Genomic DNA, 27,745 nt, shown 5'->3' with positions numbered 1-27,745 from the left:
CTGAACTCTAAATTTACAGGAGTGTATTCTGAGAACCTTCAACTAAAATAATCTCGAGATGTAAAAACCATGTCTGGAATGCAGTCAGAGCATCACAATTATTTAGTTCTGCATAAAACAAAATTGTAAATATTCCAAGTTTGTAGCCTACTTAATTTGCAAGCAAAAGAGAGCAATTAGCTTCCACCTGAAATTTAGTGAATCGCTGGCCAGTGAAACCAGGTGTGGTTCTGGAAAGAAGCCAGATTCCTATGGTAACTTCGGATCGTCGTTTAAGTTGTCTCACTGCCTCCTGCTCAACGTCACTTCCGGTGTTACCTGTGTCGTTACTGGGAGCTGTAAACAAGGTGTGTAAGCATCTGAAGAGCTGGCGGGATGCAGCAGAGCGGAGCGGCTGGAGGTCGTGGCTGCGCTCTTTTCCCTGTGCTGGGCGTCCTGTTCTTCCAGGGTGAGTGCTGTGGCTGGCTGCGCTCCACTTCCGGCTGCGGGGTTAGGGAAGATGGTCGCTTTTCCGATTCCGGGTGGGGAGGGTCTCTGGAAAGCTTCCTGAAAGCTCTGGGTTGGAAGGAAGGAAGTAGGGAGCAGGACGTGGGGAGGATGACGTCACCACCCCGCTGAGGGGAGCTGGGATTTTGTCAGTCCTTTCCCGAGCTTTGGGAACTTGACCACCTTGTGTGACTCTTGTCATTGTAGTTTGGTGATGACTTAACTTGATGGAACCACAAAGAGCTCTGGCTTTGGAGGCAACCGGTGTTATTTTGCGATAAGACTATCAGTGCTTGACTTCTGCGGTTTGGGGGCTGTATACCCTGATTAGAAAAAAGACAGGTCTAGCATTCAGTAGTTTGTCCCAGTAGTTTTGGGAAACAAAATCATGACAGTCGGTAATTTTTTTTTGTAGGTGATTATTGTGGTCTCTAAAAATGAAACATTTGTTAGTGACAGAAGGGATGTGATGTGATTCATTATAGGGAAGCATATTGATGAAAAAGCAACTGCTTTAGCATTTTAATCACTTTTTCTTTTTAGTGTCACAAGATCTGATTTTTTTTCCTTTTTAAAGTTTAAAGTTATTTAAACTTTTTTTTAATACAAGGAAGAACATATAAAGTCTGTTAAAAGTTAATCTGTTAGCTAATATCAGAAGTAGGGTGTTCATACTGACATTCACATCTTAAAATTTAGGTGAGTTTTGCTTTCATATAATTTTCAAATTGCATAAATTTCAATCCAACCTAATTACCTTCATTTTAAGGTACAATTATTTTCTGGATTTTGCGTATGTGTGTCTTCCTGGGAAATAAAATATTAGTATATCTAGCATTAGAGTGAATTGCTAACTTTATAAAATTTCCTTGAGGATAATGGGGATTTCTGAAAGTGATATTTAATTTATATAAATATAAAGACTTTAAAGACTTCAGGTGTCTTAAATCTTAACAGATAGGGCTGGAAAGTTTTTATTTTAACTGGTGACTAATATTCATGTTGCCAGCACACCCCCGATCCCTCCCAGCTGCCTGTGTCATCATAAGTCTCCTGTTTTTTAGCTAAATTATTTTGCAATATGGTATTGAGGCTGGCTTATTGTCACTCCTAATAAACCCAGTTCTCTCTCTCTCTCTCTCTATCTCTCTCTCTCTCTCTCTCTCACACACACACACACACACACACAGATAGACACACAAGAAATATTCAAATATTTTCTTATTGAGAAAAAAATGGTGTTTTCTTAAGCTTAATGTCATTTTGCTTTGAAGATCATCTGTCAAGTTCAGCAGAGCATATAATTCAATCAAACACTAAAAGTGGATTGTATGATCTCTATGTACTTGTGGAATAGATTTTTTGCCTTTTTTTCTTTTTTCTTTCTTATTTATTTTTAATTTTTCCCCAAAATTGGATGTCAGATTTTTTTGCCCTTTAAAAAATAACTGGTGGCTGGGCATGGTGGCTCCTGTAATCCCAGCACTTGGGAAGGCCTGAGGTCAGGAGTTCGAGACCAGTCTGACCAACATGGTGAAACTTCATTTCTTCTAAAAAGTTTTTTAAAAAATTAGCCAGGTGTGGTGCTGGGTGCCTGTAATCCCAGCTACTTGGGAGGCTGAGGTAGGAGAATCACTTGAACCTGGGAGGTGGAGGTCACAGTGAGCTGAGATAGGGCCATTGCACTCTAGTCTGGGCAACAAGCGTGAAACTCCATCTCAAAAAAAAAAAAAAAAAAAGAAAAAGAAAAAACGGGTTTATCATATTATTCACATGCAATACAATTTACTCTCTTTTTTTATTTTTCTTTTTTTTTTAAGCCTGCAGATGATCAAACAATTTACTCTCTTAAAGGATATAACTGAATTGTTTTTAGTGTATTCACAGTTATACAATCATTACTATAATCAATTTTAGAACATTTTCCTCATTTCAAAGAGAAACCTGATACCTATTAACAATCACTTCTCATCCCCCATTTCCCTTAGCCAGTCTATTTTTTGTATCTATGGGTTTGCCTATTCTGGACATTTCATATAAATAGAATAATGTCTGTAATCCCAGTACTTTGGGAGGCTGAGATGGGTGGATCATTTGAGGTCAGAAGTTTGAGACCAACCTGGTCAACATGGTGAAACCCCATCCCTACCAATCAATCAATCAATCAATCAATCACTGGGGGTGGTGGCATGCCCCTGTAATCCTTGGGAGGCTGAGACAGAATAATTGCTTGAACCCAGGAGGTAGGAGTTGCAGTGATCTGGGATTGCACCACTGCACTCCAGCTTGAGCGATGGAGTGAGACCCTGTCTCAAAAGTAAAATAAAATAAATAAAAATAAATAAAATAAGTGGAATCACACAACATGTGCTTTTTGGTGACTGGCTTTTTTTACTTCTCATGTTTTAAAGGTTCATCCATTTTTTTTTTGGTCTTTTAAATCTGTTATGTGGTAGATTTTGGTTTCATATCAGTGTTACTTGCCTTTCTTTTCTTTTCTTTTCTTTTTTTTTTTTGAGACGGAGTTTCGCTCTTGTTACCCAGGCTGGAGTGCAATGGCGTGATCTCAGCTCACCACAACCTCTGCCTCCTGGGTTCAGGCAGTTCTCCTGCCTCAGCCTCCCGAGTAGCTGGGATTACAGGCACGCGCCACCATGCCCGGCTAATTTTTTTGTATTTTTAGTAGAGACGGGGTTTCACCATGTTGACCAGGATGGTCTCGATCTCTTGACCTCGTGATCCACCCGCCTTGGCCTCCCAAAGTGCTGGGATTACAGGCTTGAGCCACCGAGCCCGGCCTGCCTTTCTTTTTTGAAGATAAGGCCACTTAAATTATTAGATTATTTGAATTCTCCTTAAGTTATAAGTCTAGTCCTGCTATATCAGTTATCTAAGTATTTAGAATAGACTAGAAGGCCTAGGCTTCTTAAACTTTTCTCTTTTTTATGTGTGTAATAATATGAATAAAAAATCAGCAGATTTATATTTTAGAAAATGAGTCATATAAAATTGGGGGCTTTATTGACACATTTAATTCTTTCATGTGTAAAATTACTTACATTAAAATATGATTTTCTTGTTTTTCCCTCAGACTAAAAAATTTTTGTTATTATGAATATTTCTATAGTTGGGCTGTTTTTACCTGGCAAGAATGCTTTTCTGCTCAAGTGAAAAGATAAGGATGTTAGGCCTAGAACGGACATTTCTGAATGAATTAATGTTGGATTGGTATTTTTTTTACAAGAGGAGGAGACAACCTATTTTACATCCATTGATTTTAAGACACTTTTAATTGCACGTATTATAAGTGTATACAGCTCAATGAATTTTCAGAAACTGAAAACGCATGGGTAACTAGCACCCAAATCAGGATATGTAGAATGTTCCTCGAATTTCAAAAGCCTTCTTTTGTGCTTCCTTCCAGTAATTATCTCCTCTCCCCAAAAAGGAGTCAACATCCTGATGTCTAACAGTATAGAATAGTCATCCATGGATGAAGTAAACTCTTTTCTTATTTTTCTCTAACTATATAATTAAGACCCACATATCCAGTATTTAGATTTCAACTAAGTGACTTTAAATGTTGATAACTTTGTGGCAAAATCATGCTCATAAATATGGAGTTCAGCTATATTAACAAGGAAAAAGTTGGTAGGTAGGTGTGTTTATTGATGGTGTACTTACTATAATTTAGCAAACAGAATTTGGTTTATAACCAAAAACGACTATAATTTAGTAACCAGAATAAATAATTTTAATGTTTATTTTGTAATTTTTTTTATAAAAAGGAAACTGGGCTGGGCGTGGTGGCTCACACCTGTAATCCCAGCACTTTGGGAGGTCAAGGCGGGTGGATCACGAGGTTGGGAGCTGAGAGCAGCTTGGTCAATATGGTGAAATCCTGTCTTTACTAAAAACACAGAAGAATTCTTTAAACCCGGGAGGTGGAGGTTGCAGTGAGCGGAGACTGTGCCACTGCATTCCAGCCTGGGCGACAGAGAGAGGCTCTGTCTCAAAAAACAAAAAAGAACTGTTGGTGTGGTCTACTTGAGTAAATATTGCTAAACATCCACAACATGCTGGCGTCTGTTTTGATGGGCTCAGGATCTATTGGCGATGAAATAAGTCAACAGATGATTTTAGAGTCATGCTAAGAGATAAATTCATCAGAAACCATGAGCATGGAGAAGAGGTGCTTTTCATCTGGCACGAAGATAAAGGAAGGATTTCCTGGAGGTGAAGTTAAATCTTGAAAGGGGAATAAGAGTTAGTTAGAGGTAGGGAGTGAAGAAAATTTTAGACGTAGAGAAGAGCATAAATAGCAACTGACTTTCGTGTCAGCCGAGGCTGACTCAGATTGACTTAAACCAATCATTACATCTAGTGATGTCCTGGTAAACAGCAGAACATTTTTACAAAAAAAAAAAAAAAAGTCCAGATACATAGGGTTGGACACTTTCTGTGGTGCAAATACTCCTGCCATGGTCAATTTCAAGCCACATACGTTAAGTCCCTAATGCTAATGTAGGAAGAAATGTATTAATACTTAATTGGCTCTTGAGAGCCAGAGGAGCTGGCTTAGCACACCATCTTCCCAATCACAAAGATAGGTTTTGGGTCAATATGTTATCTACGCGAATCCAATCAAAGCCAGTTTTAGAAAACCTGCTTGGAAAGTTATTTAATGCCTCCCTGCCTTGTCTTTTATTTTTTTAATTTTTTTTTTTTGAGACGGAGTCTTGCTATGTTGCCCAGGCTTTTCTTGAATTCCTGGGCTCAAGTGATCCTCCCACCAGGACACCAGTAGATGTAGTGATTGGTTTAGGTCAAGCTGAGTCAGTCTCGGCTGGCAGGAAAGTCAGTTGCTGTTTACTCTTAGTTTTCTCCCCTCCTACCAGACTTGTTCTCTGCTGTACTCTACTCTTTGGAAATCTGACTGTATGGAATATATCATTCAGGCTCTCTTCCTCTGGTTTCCAGTTAGATTTGGCCAATGGGAAGCATTGGCAGGAGATTGGAGGGCAAAAGAGAAAAGATCAGGATATCTCTATTCTGTTCCCTCCCTCTCTTGGTGCCATGCTCTGTAGTACCTGTATCCCTCTAACAGCCCTTGTCAGGCAGCCCACAGCTCCCACTCTTACCAGGATCTAGTAACACGATTTCCTCCCTTTCCCATTTTGACCTGGGGATAGGAAAGGCTTTGTGCCGTTGCCGGTTCCCTTGACCTTGGGAAAAGTTTGTTCGAAAAGTGGTCCAGGCTGAGCATGTTGGCTCATGCCTGTAATCCCAGCACTTTAGGAGGTTGAGGTGGGAGCATTGCCTGAGCTCAGGAGTTTGAGTCCAGCCTGAGCAACATGGCAAAATCCTGTCTCTACCAAACATACAAAAAATTCACCAGGTGTGGTGGCATGTACCTGTAGTCCCAGCTATTTGGGAGGCTGAGGTGGGAGGATCACTTGAACCTGGGAGGCAGAGGTTGCCATGAGCCAAGATTGCACCATTGCACTCTAGCCTAGGCAACAGAGTAAGACCCTGTCTCAAAAGAAAAAAGAAAAGAAAAGTGGCCCATATACTTTTCAAAATCTCAGCTGATGGTGCCTTCCATTTCCTGCCTGGATCCTGACTGATAGTGTCATCTTCCTCCTAACTCATAGGCTGTGTGGGAAAAGGTAGGTATCAAAAAAAAAAACAAAAAAAAAAAACGGGATATTATTAGCAGATCAGGGGAAATGGATGTTGAGCTGGCAACAAACAAATGTTTACTACATTTGATTTGAGGTCATGTGGTGGTGGTATTCACGTGAGTATGTCCAGATCCGGTAACACTCGAACACTCAGAGGCAGGTCATGGCTAGCAATACAGATTGGGAAATCATCGTCCTATTAGTGGTTATTAAATCCACAAGTGGATAGGTTTGTCCAAGGGGAACACGTTGAATGACTAGATTCAGGCTGGAGCTCTAAGGAACACCAGTGTTTAAAGGATGGATAGGAAAAGAGCAGCCTTAGATATTTGATACATATTGCTGGAGATTTGGGGAGATAGAGATAAAGAGGGAGTGAGTTAGTACGTGTGTGTGTGTGTGTGTGTGTGTGTGTGTGCGCGCGCGCGCACGTGTAACACAGTCAGTGGAGGAGTTGGTTGGAGGGAGACTAAAGAGATTCTGATTTTAAATTGTAACCCATATCTCTTTGTTCTAAACCAAGGGTTGGCAAACTTTTTCCATAAAGGGCCAGAGAGTATTTTAGATTTGGTGGGCTACATGGTCTCTGGTGGCAGCTATTCAATTCTGCAAAAAATACAGCCACAGATAATATATAAACAAATGAACATGACTGCATTCTAATAAAACTTTGTTTTAAAAGACATTGTAGACTGGGCGCAGTGTCTCATGCCTGTAATCCCAACACTTTGAGAGGCCGAGGCAGGCAGATCACGAGGTCAAGAGATTGAGACCATCCTGGCCAAGGTGGTGAAACGCTGTCTCTATTAAAAATACAAAAATTAGCCAGACATGGTGATGGTTGCCTGTAATCCCAGCTACCTGGGAGGCTGAGGCAGGAGAATCACTTGAACCCAGGAGGCAGAGGTTGCAGTGAGCTGAGATCATGCCACTGCACTCCAGCCTGGTGACAGAGTGAGACTCCATCTCAAAAAAAAAAAAGGACATTGTAAATTTTTTTAGCTGTTTACCAAAAGACCACTGGATGTCATAGTTGACTTAGGCCAATCTGGTCACACCCAGGGCTAGCAGTAAGCTCAGTTGTTATGTTTAGTTTGTTCCCTTTCTACTAGATCCATTTGCTTCCATTTAGCTCACGCGCCATAGTTTGCTGAACTTTAAACCAACTGCACCCTTGACATTATCCTCTGGGTATCTCAGAGGCACCTTAAGTGCATCTAGAATCAAACCCCTGTTCCCCTGCCAAGCCTACTACTTTTCTAGTCTTCCCTTCTCAGTAAATGGCATCAGCAAGTCAGAAACCTGGGAGTCACCCTTGATGCTTCCCTTTCCCTAACATTCCACATTCATACTTAGTTCAAACTTCCCTTCTTTCTTACTTGAATATCATAGAAACCTCCTCAGTAATCTCCCCATATTCACTCATTCCCTTTTTAAAAAAATTTCTTTAAGGGTTTTGCCATGTTGGCCAGCCTGGTCTTGAACTCCTGACCTCAGGCGATCCACCGGCCTGGGGCTCTCAAAGTGCTGATTTTTCCCATATTCACTCTTGATTCCTCCTAAGTATCTTCTCTAATGTGATCTTTTAAGAATGCAAATATCATCAGGTCTCTTCTTGTTCAGTCCCCCATTAAGTACTTTCCATGGCTTCCTATTACCCGAGGGATAAGGACCCAAATCTCTAAGGTCCTGCTTGGTCTGGTTTTTGTTTACCTCCCAGCCACATCTTATTCTATTTTCTCTCCCTTTCGTGTTTTCTGTGTTGCAGTCACACTCATTCTTTTCAGCTCCTCGACTGACTAAGCTCCTTCCTGGTGCAGGACCTTCACATGTGCTGTGTCCTCTGCCTGGAATGCCCTCCCTCTCCTCACCTTGTTACCGCTTCCTTCAGATCTCAGCTCAAGAGAAGCTTTCAGGGAAGCTTAGCCACTTTCTTTGTCCTTCCTTCATAGTAGTTATCAGAGTTTATAATTATGCATTTGTCTTTATGATTATTTAATTTATGTATCAAACTTCTGCTGTATTTCAAGTATACAAGGGAGTGTATTTATTTTGCTTGCATTTAATTCCAAACCCAGAGGGTGGCACAAAACTGATGCTCAATAATGTATGTTTGGAGAATGAGTGAAAGAATGAAAGCATTGTCATGCGAGCTTTGGGATAGAGACGTTCAAGGAGCAATTAGTCACTGGTAGAGGATCCAGGAAAATAAGGATAGAAGTGTCTACTAAAGTTTTTATCCCTTGGAGTTTACAGTTTTAAGATATACGATGCCTTTCACCAAAAGTGGTAGTGGAGTTCAGTTGTACCATAAGGTCTGTAAGTGAATGGGAAGGAGATGGGAGACCTCAAGTGTAGACTACTCTGCACAAACTTGGCTTAGAAAGGAGACAAAGGGCAATAGTTGGTAACTAAAGTAGTATTACCAGGTTAAGGAAAGATTTTTAAAAAATTGCTATTTGTTTTTAAGGATGAGAGAAACTTCTGTGTATTCAGAGGCTGAAGGGGAGGGGTTGAAGGCAGTAGAGAGGGTTTTTTTTGTTTTTGTATTTTTTTTGAAACGGAGTCCTGCATAGTCACCCAGGCTGGAGGGCAGTGGCGTGATCTTGGCTCACTGCAACCTCTGCCTCCCAGGTTCAAGCGATTCTCCTGGCTCAGCCTCCTGAGTAACTGGGACTACAAGCATGTGCCACCATGCCCAGCTAATTTTTTTTTGTATTTTTAGTAGAGGTGGGGTTTCACCATGTTGCCCAGGCTGCTCTTGAACTCTTGGCCTCATGTGATCTGCCTGCCTCAACCTCCCAAAGTGCTGGGATTACAGCAGTGTGAGCCGCCGCACGCAGCCTAGAGAGGGTTTTTCTGCTAAAGCAGGTCACGGAGGAGCGTGACTTTGCATAGGAAAAGGGGCGCCCCATGCTTTCAGGTTGGAAGTAAGGAGGGGAGCAGATGCAGGAATGTGTGTGCCTGCGCTATTTATATGGCCTCAAGTTTCATGATGAAGTAAGACGTAACATTTTCTTCTGAAAATGAGGGGTTTGGAGGTTGCATGGAGGATTGAGGGAGAATGACAAGGGCTTGAGGAATCATGGAATGGGAAGCTAACCAAGGCCAGTTAAAGGTTTGCCAGGCCTCGTTGAGGACTCAGTGGTGGGCGTCATTCATGATTTTTTATGGTAACTGTCCAGCTGTGTGATTTTTCTCATTCAGGGTATACTAGCTCAGTCTAGTTGTAGTCATCTACAGCTGAGCTTTTCCTGAAAGGGTGCAATGGGAAGATAGGAGTGTAGGGGAGTTAAGAGTATTGAATGTACTGTAAAAAAGGCGATAGGAATAAAGGGGGTGACTTACAAGCATGCTTTACTCCTATACTAGAGTTTCTGGTGACTTTATCTGTTTCTCTCAGTGTCTCCCTGTCTGCTTCCCTCCCTCTGAATTTTTGACCTGAAGGTGCTGACATTTAATAGAGGAATAGTCTTTATAACTAGGTGCAATCAATGGCACACGTGCCTAGGCAGGATTATGTACCCAGTTTTAGGAGGAGAAAGGGCGATGAACCACATCAGGGAGTTTGGGAAGGCACCACAAAGGGGGCTGATATTTGAGCTGGAATTTGAAGGTGTATGAATGTTGGGGATGTGGTGTGGTGGGGAGCAACCCAGGCAGGATTGGTAGAGGTAGAAAGGAGAGCCTTCCAGACAAAGACGGGTTTAAAGAGAGGCTCAGTGGCATGAAAGGACATAGTACATGTGAGAAATAGCAGGACATTCAAGGAATGGTGAAGGGGTTGGGAAGTAGATGGATGCAGTGACAGAAGTTTGGGGCTAGATAGCCAGTGTTTGAATTTTATTTTGTAGCCCATAGGAAATTATTGAAAGTTTTTGAATATGTGTGGTGTTCATTTTAATAATAATACCTAATATTTATTAAAGCTTTTATTCCAGATGCTGTGCCCAGCATTTCACGTTGTGAAATGAACAACATGATCATAATAAAAAGTTATATTTTTTGATCATAGTGGCTCTTCAGAGTGTTCCGGTGAAGTAGATCTTGTTATTATTCCCATTTACCAAGTAAAGACATTGAAGCTTGAACTGGTGAGGTAACTGAGATCAAGGTCTCACAGCCAGAAAGTAGTTGAGCTACTCAAGTCCAGGTCTGGCCAATTCGAAATCTGTATTTTAAATCTCTATGCTATACTTATGTTTTAGGATAAAAGAATGGATATAGGGAGAGTGTAGATTGTCCATTCATTTCCACCTTCCAGTTTTTAGAGCTAGATCTTGAGTGATAAATAAGGATTTTCTTACAGTGATGGGTCAGGATTGAGGGCGTAAGAGAGTGGGGTCTGCAGGATAAAAACTTTTCAGCAGAGGGACAGCATTTGGAAAGGCACGAAAGGTATGACAGGTTTAGCACGGCAAAGTCAGAAGGGGTGCCACAGGCAGACCAGAAGTAATCTTCATCTTCGGGACAGGTCAAATTCTTACGAGTTCTTATTAGTGGGTTCAGTTTTGCTCTCCTCCTTTTAAGAAGAATGTCAACAGACTGGACTGTCTAGAGAGGAGCAAGAAAAATGATTCAAAGCTGGCAGAGGTAAAGGCAGTGGAACTAATGACTCATCACTGTGACAGGAAAGGTTGAGAGCGTGGGCAGGACCGAAGAGGTGGCAATAATGACAATGATTCTAATATGTACTGAGCAGTTGCTCTGGGTTGGGTACCTCGTTTAATCCTCACAGTGGCCTTCTGAGGTTAAGTACTATTATTATCATTCCCACAAGGACGAGCAGGCCGAAGAAGTATAGTAACTTGCAAAGGCTGCGGAGCCCGCAGGTAACAGGGCTGGGATTGGAACTCAGACCCTCTGGCCTAGGAGTCATGGTCTGTGCACTCAATCACAACCCATTCTGTCTGTAACAGAAGCACTGTTGGTGTTCAGGATGTGTGTGGGTTTGCACTTTTCTGAAGTCTTGCTGCTCTATTTGCCTTGGCCACCAGAACATTCATGGCTTCTTGAGGGGAAGCAGGAAGAACAAAGGATTGGCAACGTAATTTCCTAAAATATGCCTCTGGAGGGCAAGATAAGTTTTTGTTCTCTGAAAGCAGAGGGAGCTGGTTAGAATCTGCCAGTCCTTTTCGGGGAGGTGAAGTGTCAGAGCTGGATACATGAGTGGTTTTGGAAGAAATAAGTCTCTAGTGGGTTTTAAAATGATACCTCATTTTTACATGACAGAATGCCTTCACCTATTCTGTTTTCTTCCCCATAATTTACTTTTAATGGATGTGTGTCTCCTCAGCCAGCTCTAAGAAAATGGGAAAAACTAGATAGTACCTTAGGGGCAGTTTTAGAAAATTATTTGAAAGAAATTTTTCCGTTCTTACTTCCTATTCTCATTTTGCTGTTGAGGCAGTGGTAGCTTCATGATGCAATCATGCTATACTTGGGGTAAGTCCCTTAGACCACAAAAGCTGCCATATTCCCAGAGTGTGTGTTTGTGTCTACGGGGATGGGTGGGTGATGTTGCCTTTTAGCCAGCCATGGGCAGACCCATTATTTGTACTTAATTGAACCACAAGCCTGTATTTGGGAAAATGCTGGTGTGACCAGATTTAAATTTTTTTCACAAGCATTAAGGTATGATTTAAGATTAGAAAATGATTGAAAAATACTAACTTTGATTAAGCCGATATCAACTCCTTGTCCCTTGTGGGCTTGCCTGAGAAGATAGTTATTAATATTTATTGCTCTGGTTTTTTGATGAGGGATCTAAAAAGAATTGTTCACTCACATCTGTATATTCCACCCAAATGAATGCATTCTAAGTGTTTGGGTTTGCTTCGATTAGGTGTTCATATCGTCCTTTCCTTGGAGATTCATGCAGATGCCCATGTCCGAGGTTATGTTGGAGAAAAGATCAAGTTGAAATGCACTTTCAAGTCAACTTCAGCTGTCACTGACAGGCTGACTATAGACTGGACGTATCGCCCTCCCAGCAGCAGCCGCGCAGAATCAGTAAGTGTGTACTTTTTCCAAACGTTCCTTTGGTCAACAGTTTTGGAATTGTTTTACTGCAAACCGCAGGCATGCATGAGGCCATCTCATCTTAGAGTAGAAAATGGGCTTCTACTTTAATAGAGGTAGATGAACTTTTATCCTATATGACGTTCATTTTTGTCCCATAGGGCCCCATGTAAGAATTCTGTAAATAAGCTGCAAGGAAAAAACTGTCAGAAACTCAGAGGAAATGTGGTTTAATTTTGTTTCCCTTTGTTGATTGCTTTTGCATGATTTCATAGCTTCATTTTCAGATTGAATGTACTGAAAGGGTACCTTCAGGACTGTTGAATGGAAAAGTTCTATAGGTCCAGACATAGACATCCTTTCTCTTAAGGCTGCTCACTTTTTGTTGTATTAAGTTATCTCAAAGGGTGTATATGTTTGCATATTTGTGTTCTGTGGATTTATCTTGGCACCTTTTCCCAGTGTATAAACATCTGCATTGATTTATATAGCTGCCTTTGAAGGAAATGGTGGCACCTCATGTTGGTGACAGATGTTGGTGACAGATGGTTTTGCAATACTGGAAGCAATATACCTTAGTCACACATGTGAAACACATTTATGGTTCAAGTTCCATTGTGGGTGTCTAACTGAAGATGAAAATGCTATAAAAACTTTTTAAGCTTCCAGCAGTATCCTTAGCTCAGGATAGATGTTATTCAAGAATGTGAATGTCATAGCTGTGTGTAAGATTGTATTTTTGAAAGTATTGTTAATTTATTTATCCTGTTTTCTTCTTGGAAAAATATCCTCTTTGACTTTCATGTATAAGTAAGCTTTGCATTCTGTGTTAGGAGCCATTATAGAATGCCACATAGCTTGGGGCTAGGCAGGGGACTCCAGTGAAAGAAGCTAGACTGTATTCATGGTCCTCCCCTCCTCCCCTTTTACAGACTTGAGATAGTTCACTTGATTCTGAATGGTCAGGAAATTGTGGCTGGCCTTACTTGGCTCTGCTTCCTTGGTCAAAAATAGGACAGAGCAAGCAATGGGGAGCTTCCTGGGTCAGAAACAACAGTTCTCTTCTAGCGCTTCTCTCTGTGAGGCTAGTCAAAAATCAGCAAACTTACACAAGCTGGAATTAAAGTTACATAACATGATGTTGCAGTCATGGGTTAATCAATCAGGGTTGTGTCAGATTAATCAATTAGGAAGGATTTCAGTTTCATGAACTTAACATTGAATTTATAGGCTACACTAATTTTGAGGATATACAGTGGGCCAGGTTTTGTCAATAAAACTCGTTTACACTGATGCTGATAATTAGTGCTAGGGATTCTTTACCTCCCCCTTTGAAATGTTCAACACACTTATGCTTTTCTTTTCTTTTCTTTTTTTGAGATGGAGTCTCACTCTGTTGCCCAGGCTGGAGTACAGTGGTGTGATCCCAGCTCACTACAACTTCTGCCTCCTGGGTTCAAGTGATTCTCCTGCCTCAGTCTCCTGAGTAGCTGGGATTACAGGTGTGCGCCACCATGCCTGGCTAATTTTTGTATTTTTAGTAGAGACGGGGTTTCACCATGTTGTTCAGGCTGGTCTCGAACACCTGACCTTGTGATCCGCCCACCTCAGCCTCCCAAAGTGCTGGGATTACAGGTGTGAGCCACTGTGCCTGGCCTATTATTTCTTATTATCTGTCTTTATCACTCAAATGTAAGTTTCGTGAGAGTAGGGACTACGCCTGTGTGGCTCTTACTTAACAATGCCTAGCACACTCGAGGTCTGCACCAAATATTTGTTGAAGGAATGCGTGAACAAATGAACAAATAAGTGAGTCAGCATCTTCTCTGGGAAGTTGCTTTTCAAAATTGGGCAATTTGGTGGTTGTAAACACCCAGGTTCCTAAATGGGAAGCTACCAAGTAACAGGGAAAGAGGAAAGCCTGTATTTTGCATAAGTCATATTGCATAAGTCATTTTGTATTGAAATACCTGTCTGGCCTGCCTCCAGGTATAATTACGCTTTTTTTTGTTGATGAAGTGTCTGATCTCCAAGTCCTAAGCAGCATTGTTTTAATTCAACACACATTTGTTGAGTACTTATCAGGCATTAGACTTAGGGATTATATTAATTGTCAAGGTAGATGACTTGAGAGAGGCTGAATTATATTACCCTCCTTGTGATTTTGAGAATAAACAAAAATCTCCTTTTTGTCACCTACTAGTTGTATACCTTAGAGCAACTCCCTTAGTCTTTTGTTTTTGGCTTTGTGTTCTTTCTTTCTGTTTTTGAGGTGCAGTCTAGCTCTGTTGCGCAGGCTGGAGTGCAATGGCACAATCTTGGCTCACTACAATCTCCACCTCCTGGGTTCAAGCAATTCTCATGTCTCAGCCTCCCAAGTAGCTGGGATTACAAGTGTGTGCCACCATGCCTGGCTGATTTTTGTATTTTTAGTAGAGATAGGGTTTCACCATGTTAGCCAGGCCGATCCTGAACTCCCGAGTTCAAGTGATATGCTCACCTTGGCCTCCCAAAGTGCTGGAATGACAGGTGTGAGCCACCATGCCTGCCCTGTCTTCCTTTTTATACATTCGGAATGATTATATCTGCCTCATGTAGTTCAGTGTGAGGAGGCTCACGTGAGGAAATTATTTACAAACGGTAGCGTGCTATTCAAATACGCGATGCGACTTTAGAGCAGTTTCCTGGTTTTGGTACTGTTGGCGTTTTGAGCTGGATAATTCTTTGCTGCATTTAGCAGCATCCCCGGCCTCTACCCACCAGATGCCAGTAGCATCTCCCCAGCTGTGACAATTGAAAATGTCTTCAGATATTGCCAATGCCTCTTGGAGGATGAAATCTCTGGTTGAGAACTATTACATCAGGTTTCCAGGGAGAATTTTAGAAGAGATTCAAGGGTTGGGATCCCAGAAGCCTCTCACTGAGCGTTTTTCTGATCAGTTGTATTGACGTATAGGCTGGAGGTTAAAAAAGCGTAAACTGTTGCCCAACTGAAAAAACAAACCCCATTATGCAGTCGTATTTTATTTTGGACCTACTGAGCTTTACGTTTTCATTGCATTTTCCAAATTAACTTTTTCTCTCATGGTGTTGCTTTCTTAGATCTTTCATTATCAGTCTTTCCAGTACCCAACCACAGCAGGCACATTTCGGGATCGGATTTCCTGGGTTGGAAATGTATACAAAGGGGATGCATCTATTAGTATAAGCAACCCTACCATAAAGGACAATGGGACATTCAGCTGTGCTGTGAAGAATCCCCCAGATGTGCACCATAATATTCCCATGACAGAGCTAACAGTCACGGAAAGGGGTAAGCTCACTGTCACCAACCTTCTTCTGCAGGGCTCTGTAACTGCTGTCGTGCTTTCTGGAGAGTCTGATGATAAACAAAGCTGTCTATCTTTGTAAGCCAGTTGGGTAATTAAGTCACTGAGTCAAAGGAATTTTTTTTTTTTCTTTTTTTTGAGACGGAGTTTCGCTCTTTACCCAGGCTGGAGTGCAATGGCATGATCTCGGCTCACCGCAACCTCCACCTCCTGGGTTCAGGCAATTCTCCTGCCTCAGCCTCCTGTGTAGCTGGGATTACAGGCACGCGCCACTATGCCCAGCTAATTTTTTGTATTTTTAGTAGAGACGGGGTTTTACCATGTTGACCAGGATGGTCTCAATCTCTTGACCTCGTGATCCACCCGCCTCGGCCTCCCAAAGTGCTGGGATTACAGGCGAGTCAAAGTAATTTTTCTGCTGTCCTGATATGTATGTTGGGATGAATTTTTAATCTTTATTTTGAAAATGAAATTTTCTCTTCAAATGTTATAGTTTCTCCATTACCTTTTTTTAGTTTTAATTTTAGGTGACCAAAGGTCTTGTAGAATGTATGGAAAATCCCTGAGTAAATATGGGGTTGTTGTCTCTGGGAAATAGAAGTCATTCCAGCTTTCCTAGCATGTTCATACTTGCAGTTATGAGGTAGTGTTCTTGCCTGTGTCTTGAAAGGGCAACCCCTCTAATGATGAGAGCCAGTGCATTTCTTTTATACTGCAAAGAACGGTAGTTTCCCATTAGTGTGAAACAGGAGAGTAGATTAGGGACTGATTTTTTTTTTCTCCATTATTCCCTAGTGACTACTTAAGTGGTCATTCTAGTCCTTAACTGGATTTGAGCCAAAGATTTAGAGGTACATTATGGCTCATTATAGATGAGTCATCATTTCTTAAGTCTTTTTCCAGTCTCTCTCCCTCCCTCCTTTCCTCCTTCTCTCCCTCCCTCTGTTCCATTCTCTTTCCCATCTTCCCTTCCTTTCTCCTTCCTTCCCTCTCTTCATCTCTTATTTCTTCTTTCTCTTTCTCCTTTTTTCCTTTTCTTTTAAAATAATAACTTATAGGTTTCAAAGATGAGCACATTCATACTGCTGGCCGAAGAAGAAAGTGATACAGTTTCTCTGGAAGGCAGTTTGGTAGTATGAAAACAGGTGTCTTAAAAGTATAGGCCCTTTGATCTAGTAATTCCATTGTAAATTTCATCTTAATAATTAGAGCTAAACGTGAAGACTTATGTGCAAGCATGGCCATCCTAATGTAACCTGTAGATTCTAAGAATTAGAAACAACTTGAATGCCCAGCATTAGAGGATTAGTTCCATGAATTATTCAATATGACAGAATCCTATGCAGCCATTACACATCATATGTGGAAGGAATGGTTAAATATTTATTATATAATAAATTTAAAAAGGAAGTTAAAAATAATACATAAATATGATCCATACGTAAAAATATATGTGCCCCCCATGCACCCTATACCCAGTACCCCTAGAAGAAGCTTAAATGGGTAGATACCAAAGCGTTCTTCCTAGGTAGTGGGATTATGAGTAAATTTTTATTCTTCATTGTACTTTCGTGTATTTTCTACCTTTTACACAATGTCTTATTACTTTTGTAATTAGAAGAAATGTAAGAACAAACATAGAACCTAGCTCACATCACAGGAGGCAAGTTTGCACATCCCTGTCTTTTACGTTCTCGGTCTCCACCTCTAGGTTTTGGCACCATGCTCTCCTCTGTGGCCCTTCTTTCCATCCTTGTCTTCGTGCCCTCAGCCGTGGTAGTTGCTCTGCTGCTGGTGAGAATGGGGAGGAAGGCTGCTGGGCTGAAGAAGAGGAGCAGGTCTGGCTATAAGAAGTCATCTATTGAGGTTTCAGATGAGTAAGTCCAGTGGGAGCCCAGGGCAGCAAGCTCGTTTCGTCCTTAGCACCCTACCCAGACCCCTACATCCACACTTCTCTTTCTTCTGAACCGAGTTTAGTTCTGCTGGTGAAATTTCTTTTTGAAGAGAATAGTTTTGCTAAGGGATGCCAAAAGGAAGGTTGAAAGCGAAGCATGTGAATGCTAATTTGGAGAGAGATGGGGGAGTTGAAATATGGTCCTTGTCTTCTTCTTTGGAAATCATTGTACAATGCCATGGTTCTGAATAAATTCTGAAGTCAATGTTTCATTCTTTCAATTCCAGGTCAATTATTTTTCCATCTCCTTGTTTTTGGCACTAAGCTGATGATATCTCCTGACAGAAAATGCCTGGGCAATGAGAGAGGCTTTAAGAACAGCTGTGGAGGGCAAAAGCGATTTGAATAAGCAAGATCTATTCTTGGTCAGCATATGTTCTGAAGGGAGGGGCTACATGGACCGTGTGTATCAAAAGGTTTATTAAGCATTATTCTGCCAGTGAGCAGGCATGACCTAGTATGTTCCCTAAAAACAAATGTAGTCAAAGGAAATCAAAACAAAAGGCTACATAAAACCCCTGTTCTCTGTAGTCTATGTCAGGGGAGGGGAGTCTAACATTGAGAAGGTCCAAAATTCTGTCCCTCTCTCTCTCTCTGTGTGTGTGTGTGTGTATGTGCATTTATTTAATAAGAGAGTACCCTGCGCCCTTTCCAAGGAATCTGTGGCTCAAAAAGGGCAAAGAACTCTTGGTAAAAATGCTAATGTCTGTTTCTAAGCATGGCGTACAATACCCCCTATGATCTTACTTTAAGTTACATTGTTCCCTCATGTCTCCACACGTCCCAGCTGCCATGAACTTTGCTTTTTTTTTTTGCCCTGACATATTATACTTAATTCAGATATTTTTCCTCTTTCTCATCCTCTAAGACCCCGCTGTTTGTCTTGCTTGGAATGCCCTCCTTCTCTTGTTTGCCTGGAAACTCTTTCTTATCCTCCAAGACTCAGCTGAAATAGCCCCTTCTCTTGAGTTTCCCTGAGTCCTCAGAGGACAATTAGTCACTCCCCACTCTTCGCTGCTGCAGCAGTTTGACCTTAACTCTATTAAAACACTTATCACACGGCACTATAATAAGTTTTAACTGGTCTCTCACCCCCATCATGAGCTCTTCACAGGCCCAAGTTTTATTTATCTTTTTACCTCTAGGCCAGCACAATGCTCAGACATTGTCGGTGCTCAGTACATTTCTGAATGAGTGATTATGCCTAGCTCCTATTTATTGAGCACTTATTATGTGCCAGGCACTATGGTACATGTTTCACGTTTATTTTTTATTTACACCCAAGAACTATGCCTTAAGGGTGGGTGGCAATATGTGCATTTTGTTTGTTTGTTTGTTTTTTGAGATGGGAGTCTCACTCTATTGCCCAGGCTGGAATGCAGTGGTGCAATCTCAGCTCACTGCAACCTCTGCCTTCTGGGTTTAAATGATTCCCTGCCTCAGCATCCTGAGTAACTGGGATTACAGGTGTGCACCACAATGCCTAGCTAATTTTTGTGTGCTTAGTAGAGACGTTTCGTTATGTTGGCCAACCTGGTCTTGAACTCCTGACTTCAGGTGATCCACCCACCTCAGCTTCCCAAAGTGCTAGGATTACAGGCATGAGCCACTGTGCCTGGCCAATATGTGGATTTTATAGATGAGGAAACAGGCTTCTGGGGTTTAAACAATTTGCCCAGTCACCCAGCTAGTCAGTGGAAGAACTGGAATCTAAAACCAGACCTGTCTGATTTCAACACCTGTACTTTTAACTGCTCTATGCTATTGAGGAGAGTGCTGATTCAGATTTGGTTTGTCCTCTTTCTACAGCACTGATCAGGAGGAGGAAGATGCGTGCATGGCGAGGCTTTGCGTCCGTTGCGCTGAGTGCCTGGTAAGTGCATGCTGTTCCTTCTGCTCACTGTTGATGTCTCACTTTCCTGCTTATCTAAGAGGATCCATCCTATGCCTTCAGAGGCAGCAGAGGATGTACAGGTAGGTCCAAGCAAGGTATGAGCCAGCATCTTCCCTCAAAGCATTTTGGATTCAGGGGACCCCTACCAATTCTAACCATGATTTTGTTTCCTGACTCATGGGCATAGAGTGGTGGTCTTAGGTTAGGGAAAGGGGGCTGTGTAGAGTAGTTTCTGCAGACTGACAGAAAATCCCAAAACAGGAGTGTCCTATGGCACTGAATTCATACTAGGAGACTGACTGGCTGGACCTGACCCTGAGTTTAATTTTTCCACTGAGCTGTAGTATTTTTCAGGGAGTTAGAGTGATATAACCTTTTAGGTAACTTGATGTCTTTTATCAATAAGAAATATCACACTGGAAGGTCCAAGTTTTGATTTGAATGTCAAAAGGTTGTCATCCCTCCTGCTTTGGGTACTTGGTGTAACTGATGACAGAATCAGATACTTCAATTAGGAGGCTTGACTGGCTGTCCTAGGATCCTAGCAGGAGGGAAGACTCCCTGATGTGGTGCAGTTGAAACCAGATCACAAGGAACTTCTGATCTCATGTGATACATAGCTGTCATTGCCCCCTGTGTACTTATTGCCAAGCTCACACTTGGCTCCATGACTAATTGCAGTGTTTTCTGTTTCTCTTTCTCTCATGCACTTGAGTATTGTAGGAGAGATAAGAGAAAAGTTGATAATGCCAGGTATTAGATAAAATACCTCCAGAGGTTGGTATTAGGTCCTTACTTTTTTATTTTATTTTTATTTTTTTTCTCTGCCTGTTTGATCAGGTCTTTATTCAAAAGAAGCTGTCCAAAATGATTTGACCTTTGTGGAATAATCAAATTTAAGAGTTTATGCAGCAGGCTTCTTTTCCTCTGTAGGGGGTTTCTTTTCTGCTGGCTTCTTTCAGGGGCTGGTTTCTTGGTAGCTGCTGCCTTTTTTCCTACTGGAGGTTTCTGCTGCTTGTTAACACCAACAGCAGCCTTCTTTCCTTTCTTACTTACTACAACAGGCTTCTTGCCTGCAACCCCCTTCTCATCTGATTTGGCTTCTAGTGCTGCTGCTGCTGTGGCCGCCTTATCCACCCGGAGCTTGTGATTCCTGGCCTGGTGGAGAATGGTGTTCCGGCGCATGGTCTTTGCGTATGGGTTTAGCTTCAACATGATTCTCAGGTTTTTCAGTGGGTTCTTCTTTAGGATTCTGTGATGAATCTTCTTGCGTGGTGCTCAAAGGGCTCTTTGGATCTCTGGGCTTTTCAAGATTCTGCTGAGATCCGTATTGATCATCTTATGCATGGGGAGATTGTAGTTACTCTTGAGGGAAGCAGCTTTACGCCAAGTGCCATACAATTCATCTAACTTCCGGAAAGCACTTTCAGTCCAAATGCAGAAACGTCCCACATACCCACCGGGAGCAAGCTTCAAAATGTTCAGTTTGCTTACATTAAGCAGAGTAATTCCAGGGATGTTTCTGAAGGCCTTGATGATACCATTATCCTCATTGTAGATGATGCAGGGGCCTCTGCGCTGGATATGGCGACAATTTCTCATTTTGCCCTTGCCAGCTCTCATTCGCTGAGAGGCATAGACCTTTTTGATATCATTCCAGGCTTCAAGTTTCTTAAGAAGCAAAACAGCCTCCTTGGTCTTCTTGTAGCCTTCAACTTTATCTTCGACTACCAAAGGAAGTTCAGGAACTTCCTCAATACGATGACCTTTAGACATGACCAGTGCTGGTAAGGCTGAGGCAGCCAGGGCAGAACAGATGGCATATCGTTTTTGGGTTGTGTTCACTCTACGATGCCAACAATGCCAGGTTTTGGTTGGTGCAAACATTTGGCCTCCATGACACATATTTCCAAAAGCACCCTGGCCAGAACGGTGAGTCCCACCACCTCGAACTCTGGGAATTCGAGCCATACCTCTGCCAGTACCCCAAGACTCAGCACTAGTCTGATGGCCTGCTAATTCACTGACGGCATAGGGCTGTCTGTTGTTTTTGCGCAAGTTGGTGTGAACAAAGTTCACAATATCTGGTCAAATAGGAGCCTTGAATACAGCAGGCAAAGTGACATTTTTGCCAGGAGACTCCCCCTTTTCGGAGTACACCGATATCAGTGGGCGAGCACACGCCATGGCGGAGAGAGGAGACAGCCACGCTTGGTCCTTACTTTTAGAACACAAAATAAGTTAATATTCATACAATTATTGCCTACATTTCAGACCTTAATCAATTCAACAGTGATTTGTTGAACATCTGTCACGTGCCATGTGTACTGTTCTAGGTGCAGGGACCAAAACTGACAAAAATTCCTACCCTCAGAGAACTGAATGTTCTCTGCCTGGACAACTTTCTTATCCTCTAAGACTCTGCTGAAACGTCACCTCTTGAATTAGGGTACAAATACTCACAAAGCTTTAAAAAATAAGTAAAATATATCATATATGAGACAGTATATATTACAATATATGAGAAAAAAAAGCAGAAAAGGGGGATGGGATGGCTGGATAGGAGGTATAATATTAAATAGGTTAGGGACAACCTCAGTGAGAAGATATTCAAGCAAACACCTAAGAGAAGCATGCCATATGGCTATTGCCAGGGAGCATTTCAGGCAGAAGAAATGACAGGTGCAAAGGCTCTGAGGAGGGGCCATGATTGGCGTGTTCTTTGAGTAGCAAGGGGGCAGTATGGCAGGAATGAAGGCAGCGAGGCAAAGAATAGTAGTTGTTGACATCAGAGAGGTAATGCAGCAGCTAGATCTTACAGAACCTTACAGATGATTGTCATGACCTGGGCCTCTACTCAGCGAAATGGAATCCACTGGAGGGTTTGGGAAGAGAAGCACTCTCAACTAATGTGTGTTTAAAAAATATTACTCTGGTTTTTGTCTTGAGAATGGGTGGTAAGGAACAATGACAGAACCAGAGAGTCCAGTTAGGAGGCATTTGCATTAATCCAGAGAGCTGAGATGCTGGTAGTTTGGACCAGGGCGATGGTGGTGGAGGTGGTGAGAAGTGGTTGTAGTTTGAAGTGTTATAGTTTGAAGGTAAAGCCAGAAGAATTTACTGGTTTTACATTTTTGTGTGAAAAAATGAGGGAACTCAAGGATAATTCCAAGATTCTTGACTTAAGCAACTGGTAGAATAGAGTTACCATTTGCTAATATGTGGAAGTCTGTAGGTGAATCAGATTTTAGGAGGAAGATCAGAAGTTGGGTTTGGACATATTAAGTTTGAAATACTTATTAAAATTCTAAGTGGAGATGTGGAGAAGGCAGTTGTGGGTGTGGAGTTCAGAAGAGAGGTTTAGACTAGAGGTAATAGATTAGGAGCCATTAGTGGATAGTGAGTGATAGAGACATTTCCTCCAGGTAAATGAGTGTAGATAGGGAAGGGTCAAAGGACAGAGCCTGGAGCCCTCCAAGATTTCTTGGATGGGGTGATGAAGAGGAATTATTAGTAAAGAGATTTTGGTATCCTGGGAGTCAAGTGAAGAAGTGTTTCTAGGAAAAGACAGTGATTAACTGTGTCATTTGCTGTGGAGTCAGGTGAAGTAAAATGAGAACTGATAATTGATTATTGGATGATTTGGGAATATGGAGGTCATTGGTGACCTCGGCAAAAGGAAATTCAGTGGAATAGTGGGAATGAAAGCCTGTCTGCGGTGGGGTCAAGAAAGATTGCAGAAAAATACATTGGAGACAGTGGGTATAAAGAACTCTTCCAAGGAATTTTACTGCGAAGGAATACAGAGAGACAGGCATTACATAGAGGGTGTTGTCATGGGTGGCTTTTCTTTTAAGATGGGAGAAATTGAGCACGTTTGCATGCAGATGGGAATTATGTAGTAGACAAGGAAAAATTGGTGCTACAAGAGAAAGAGGAGAGGATTGCTGGGGTAATGCTACGATCTAGCATAAACGGAGATGTCGGCCTTAGATAAAGGCAGGGAGAGTGCGTAAGAACAATAGGGAAGGCCAAATTGATGGGTCAGGATGCGGCGGAGCGGCCATGTATGATGGAGCTTATGGAAATTCCCTACTGACTGCTTCTTTATTCCGGCGAAAGCAGGCCTGTCAGCTGAGAATGATGGGAAGAGGAGGTGTTGGAAGTTTAGGGAAAGAAGGAAGGGTATGAAATAGTCATGAAGGAGAATGAGTAGACCAGAGAAATGTGGTATGCCAGATAGTACTAATGGCCCACTTGAAGTTAGAAGTAATGAACATGAGTTTGGATAATAATAGTGGTAACAGGAACTAGTCTTGATTGAGTGCTTACAAAGTGCCAGGCACAGTGCTAAGTAATTTTCATGTATTATCTCATTCAATTCTCATAACAGTTCTATGAGGTGTATTTTTATTATTCCATTTTACAGATGAGGAAACTGAGGCTTAGAGAAGTTGATAACTTTATCCAAGGTCATGAAGCTAGCAGGAGGTGAACTCAGTGGTAGATTGACACCTAGTCTAAACTCCTAACCACAGATTTGTACATTTCTGCAAGAGAGTGAGGAAAAGATTGCTGGGTGATTCCAGTGATGTTTGTAGTGTTAAGAAAATGTGCCTGTGTGTGGAGGTTTTAAAAAATATTCACGGCCAGGCGCGGTGGCTCAAGCCTGTAATCCCAGCACTTTGGGAGGCCGAGGCGGGTGGATCACGAGGTCAAGAGATCGAGACCATCCTGGTCAACATGGTGAAACCCCGTCTCTACTAAAAATACAAAAAATTAGCCGGGCATGGTGGCGTGTGCCTGTAATCCCAGCTACTCAGGAGGCTGAGGCAGGAGAATTGCCTGAACCCAGGAGGTGGAGGTTGCGGTGGGCCGAGATCACACCATTGCACTCCAGCCTGGGTAACAAGAGCGAAACTCCATCTCAAAAAAAAGTAAATAAAATAAAAAAATTAAAAAATATTCACAAAGGGAAAGGAAACCACTAGGGCTTCAGAGCAGAAATTAGCCCCATAGACACCAATTATATTGAGGTCCTGTGAAACTCCATGGGAATTTAGGTGTATTGAGTTAGTGGCATTTCACTGTGGTTGTGTCCCAAGCCAGGTTCCATTTGGTCTTTGCCTAAATTCCGACTGTGGAATTGTGTTTCACACCTACTGTTTTTCCCCCTCCAGGATTCAGACTATGAAGAGACATATTGATGAAAGTCTGCATGTCATAAGAAGAGTCACCTAATAACGGGAAGCATCCCATTCCACTGGCAGCTACGTCCTGTCAGAGAAGTGGAGCCGGGACCATAGTGATGGACAGTCCTGGAGATCATCAGTGAAGCCTTTCGGAACCGCTTATTTATTGAATAAATGTTTTGTTGTATTTATAAACTGTGCAAGAACTCTCATAAGAGACTCATGACTTCCCCTTTCAAGAAATTATGCTGTAATTGAATGAAGAAATTCTTTTCCTGAGCAAAAAGATGCTTTTTGCTTCATGTTTGCTCTGGGATGTATTACGTTTTCCTCCAACTGTTCGAAGGAGAATCCTGCATGTAGGCCGCACCGCTGATGCCAGAATCACTTTCTAAATGAAGTGGCGCTTGTGGCTTCCTGATTTGTCACCAGACAAAACGTTTGCTTAGGATGGTATTCTTTGTTTTTTGCTCCAGGTACACTTTCAGCTGTGAGTAGGATAGGACATACGCTCGTTGGTTTAACCACCTCAACCTCAGTTGTTTTTGGGTAACTTAGAGTGTATACTCTCAGTTTCCTTAAAGTTGATGGGATCAAATCTTTGGTTTGCTTTGACTGGGTTTTGAAAGTATTAAATACAATGTCATCAATTTACAATTCAGGAAGGGAATAGCGAGGTAGAATAATTATTTTCTTTAGTCTTGCTGGTACAGTTTGGGCCAAGGAGTCTTTTATAGCTACTACTTTTCAAGTCAGAGGCAAGAAAAATTCTTTACAGGTTTTTAGTAGCGGCTTATAGAGTATTTCAGGAGTTCTTTGCGAATATATCATGTTTTCACTTGTATTGTTTTTCAAAACTTTGTTGATTTCTGAAATGTGCCAACTATGAGTAAACTATGAGGACTTGTAAGCTGTTTTTACATAATATTTGAGATGAGGAAGTGAGATTGTGCATAGCATAGTTCTCCTTTCTGTTCTCAGTGCCTTGTAACAGCTTACTCCATTCTGCTATAACAGCTTGTTTCAAATTTTAATTTACATGGGACTTTTTTTTTTTGAGATGGAGTTTCGCTCTTGTTACCCAGGCTGGAGTGCAATGGCGCGATCTCGGCTCACCGCAACCTCCGCCCCCTGGGTTCAGGCAATTCTCCTGCCTCAGCCTCCTGAGTAGCTGGGATTACAGGCACGCGCCACCGTGTCCAGCTAATTTTTTGTAATTTTTAGTAGAGACGGGGTTTCACCATGTTGACCAGGATGGTCTCGATCTCTTGACCTCGTGATCCAATTTTTATAAGCCCTGAAGGCGTATAGATAGCATATCAGTAAAGATGGATAGTGCATATATAAACAGTCCTCTGTAATAGTGATCGGGTTCACTTCTCAATTATGAGAGACAAAAATTATCCCCTCACTGGTCTCTATTCTTTCAACAGGTTGATCCCTTTTCATGGTTTTCATTAGATAGTTCAGGAAGTTTCCATCTTACAGCATTTTAGAGTGTATATGTTAGTTTAAAAACCACTTTTCTCTCTCAATCTCTCTCTCTCTCTCTCTCTCTCTCTCTCTCTTTTTTTTTGCCAAGATCTAATTTAAAACATGTGGGTTGTTAGATCTGTCTCATGGAGTTGGCCTGGTCTCTACTATTAACCTGGTCCACAGATCGGAAAATCTGTTTAGTTGGAGGATATCGTGATTGACTCTGGTCACGCGAGGAAGTAGAAGGGCACAGACAGGACCGGCAGCTGACATTTCCAGTGGTTACACCTCATGGTACTTTGGGCTGCTTGTTAACTTATGCGGTTGTCTCAGGCCAATCTAACGTGACCATGTCTGACACCTCAGCAGAGAGAGGAAAGGAACTGGAGCAAAGAGAGTAAATAATTCAAATCTCTAGAGATTTGAAGATAGAGATCTAATTGTGAGGGGAACTTTCTCGGTGTCCTCATTTCTCCGAGAAAGAGATAATGTCACAGGAACTCACTGAAAGCCACATCCCATTAAATGAGGAACCAGTTTTGGCCGGGCCTTCTTGTAAAGTCCTTGCAGGTGTGTTGTGAAGATCACTGCCGGGTGGTATGTTTGTAGACTGACACCTAGTCTAAGCTCGAGGTAGCTGGTGCTCTGCGAGTACTTAGTCATGTTCTTTTGCAGCCTTAATCGTGACTTGAACTAGTCCCTTCCTTTTAAAAACTGAACAATAGAGTCCTTCATGGTAAGAGAGTACGTTGACAATTTAGTTTACCTAATTTACTTGACTTCATGGGTTTGTAGTCACATCTGTCATTGGCTGCTATCATTTTCCTTCTTTATCCCTTATATTGAGATTTGGGTTACAGCTTTTTATTCTTCAAAGGGTCCCAAAGCAGTGTACAGATGCCTGCCTTCTTTAAGGATGAAAGGAAGAGAAAGTGGTTTACTGTTTACCTGTCTCACCTATTGTTGAATAACTTCTAAGGTGCTATTTTGCTCACTTTGCTACTCCATGGGCACTTGTCATACCCCTGGAAACCAGCTTCATTTAGAAAGGGAACTTAGTTCAGAAGGGGTTGAAAACCTTTCAGAATTTTTCTTTAGCTGCTGAAGTTTTACTTAGCTGCTGAAGTTACATTACCTGGAGTTTTAGGCATTAAGCTCTTAATTCTATTACAAAATGTGAACTTGTCAATTGCTTTGTGTTCTCCATGTGACCTGCTACTTCAGGCTTCTTGGGGAACATCTTAGTCCTCTGCAGCTCCTGAACTCGGCACTGGTGCTTCAGGAGAGAAGGTAGCACGTCTTTGTTAAAAACAAAACGGAACAAAACAAAATGACCCTTCTGGAGGCCACATCCTGAATATGAACCTTCTACTAAGTCACTCAGTTATGGTTCTACAGGGAAACTGTAAGGAGACCATAAGGAGTGGGCCAAGACTGTTATATAATTGCACAACTTGAAACTTCGCTGCCAGAAGAGGCAGCTCCGTTCCTGTGACTCCAGTGTTGGGCTGTTAACTGCCGCATCTCATTGCCTTTTTTGTTTTTTGTAGGAGGGTAGGCACTGTTGGGGCATATGCACAGATATTGTAACTCTTGGTATCTTTACTGCATCATAATTAATAAAGTTCTTTGCTCCCTTCGGCTACCTTTTTGTGTGTGGTTATCTACATATAAGGTGGGAGTTGTCATGTGAAAGAGATGGGGGTTTG

The 27,745-nt window shown here is 41.9% G+C and overlaps 1 protein-coding gene and 1 pseudogene across 2 annotated transcripts; one reads left to right on the top strand and one right to left on the bottom strand.

Moving 5' to 3' along the window:
* The first annotated feature begins 301 nt into the window (after window positions 1-301).
* Window positions 302-27,681, top strand: MPZL3 (myelin protein zero like 3). 2 transcript variants are annotated; one of them, XR_004731040.3, is made up of 7 exons: window positions 302-448; window positions 12,016-12,182; window positions 15,294-15,504; window positions 17,232-17,397; window positions 17,702-17,839; window positions 19,284-19,347; window positions 24,549-27,681. XR_004731040.3 is itself a non-coding variant. In XM_035264740.3 (6 exons), exons 1-6 carry the CDS (start codon window positions 376-378, stop codon window positions 24,573-24,575), a joined length of 708 nt encoding a protein of 235 aa, XP_035120631.1. In that variant the 5' UTR covers window positions 302-375; the 3' UTR covers window positions 24,576-27,681. The 2 variants fall into 2 exon arrangements, 1 of the variants encoding a protein (XP_035120631.1); XM_035264740.3 differs by lacking the exon at window positions 17,702-17,839.
* Window positions 20,258-21,578, bottom strand: LOC100401787 (large ribosomal subunit protein uL4 pseudogene; annotated as a pseudogene).
* Window positions 27,682-27,745: the final 64 nt, after the last annotated feature.

This window comes from Callithrix jacchus, chromosome 10 (genome assembly GCF_049354715.1).
Source record: "Callithrix jacchus isolate 240 chromosome 10, calJac240_pri, whole genome shotgun sequence".
In the NCBI taxonomy this organism is placed as follows: Eukaryota; Metazoa; Chordata; class Mammalia; order Primates; family Cebidae; genus Callithrix; species Callithrix jacchus.
The sequence above is the reverse complement of the archived record's forward strand: the minus strand, read 5'-3'. Positions and strand labels throughout refer to the sequence as shown.

What these genes read in the sequence shown, in the direction of transcription:
- MPZL3 (XM_035264740.3), top strand. Translation starts at nt 376, where the DNA reads ATGCAGCAGAGCGGAGCGGCTGGAGGTCGTGGCTGCGCTCTTTTCCCT. An exon ending in GCAGCAGCCGCGCAGAATCA is followed by an intron (nt 12,183 to 15,293) that starts GTAAGTGTGTAC and finishes TTGCTTTCTTAG; the next exon opens with ATCTTTCATTATCAGTCTTT. An exon ending in GCTAACAGTCACGGAAAGGG is followed by an intron (nt 15,505 to 17,231) that starts GTAAGCTCACTG and finishes CTCCACCTCTAG; the next exon opens with GTTTTGGCACCATGCTCTCC.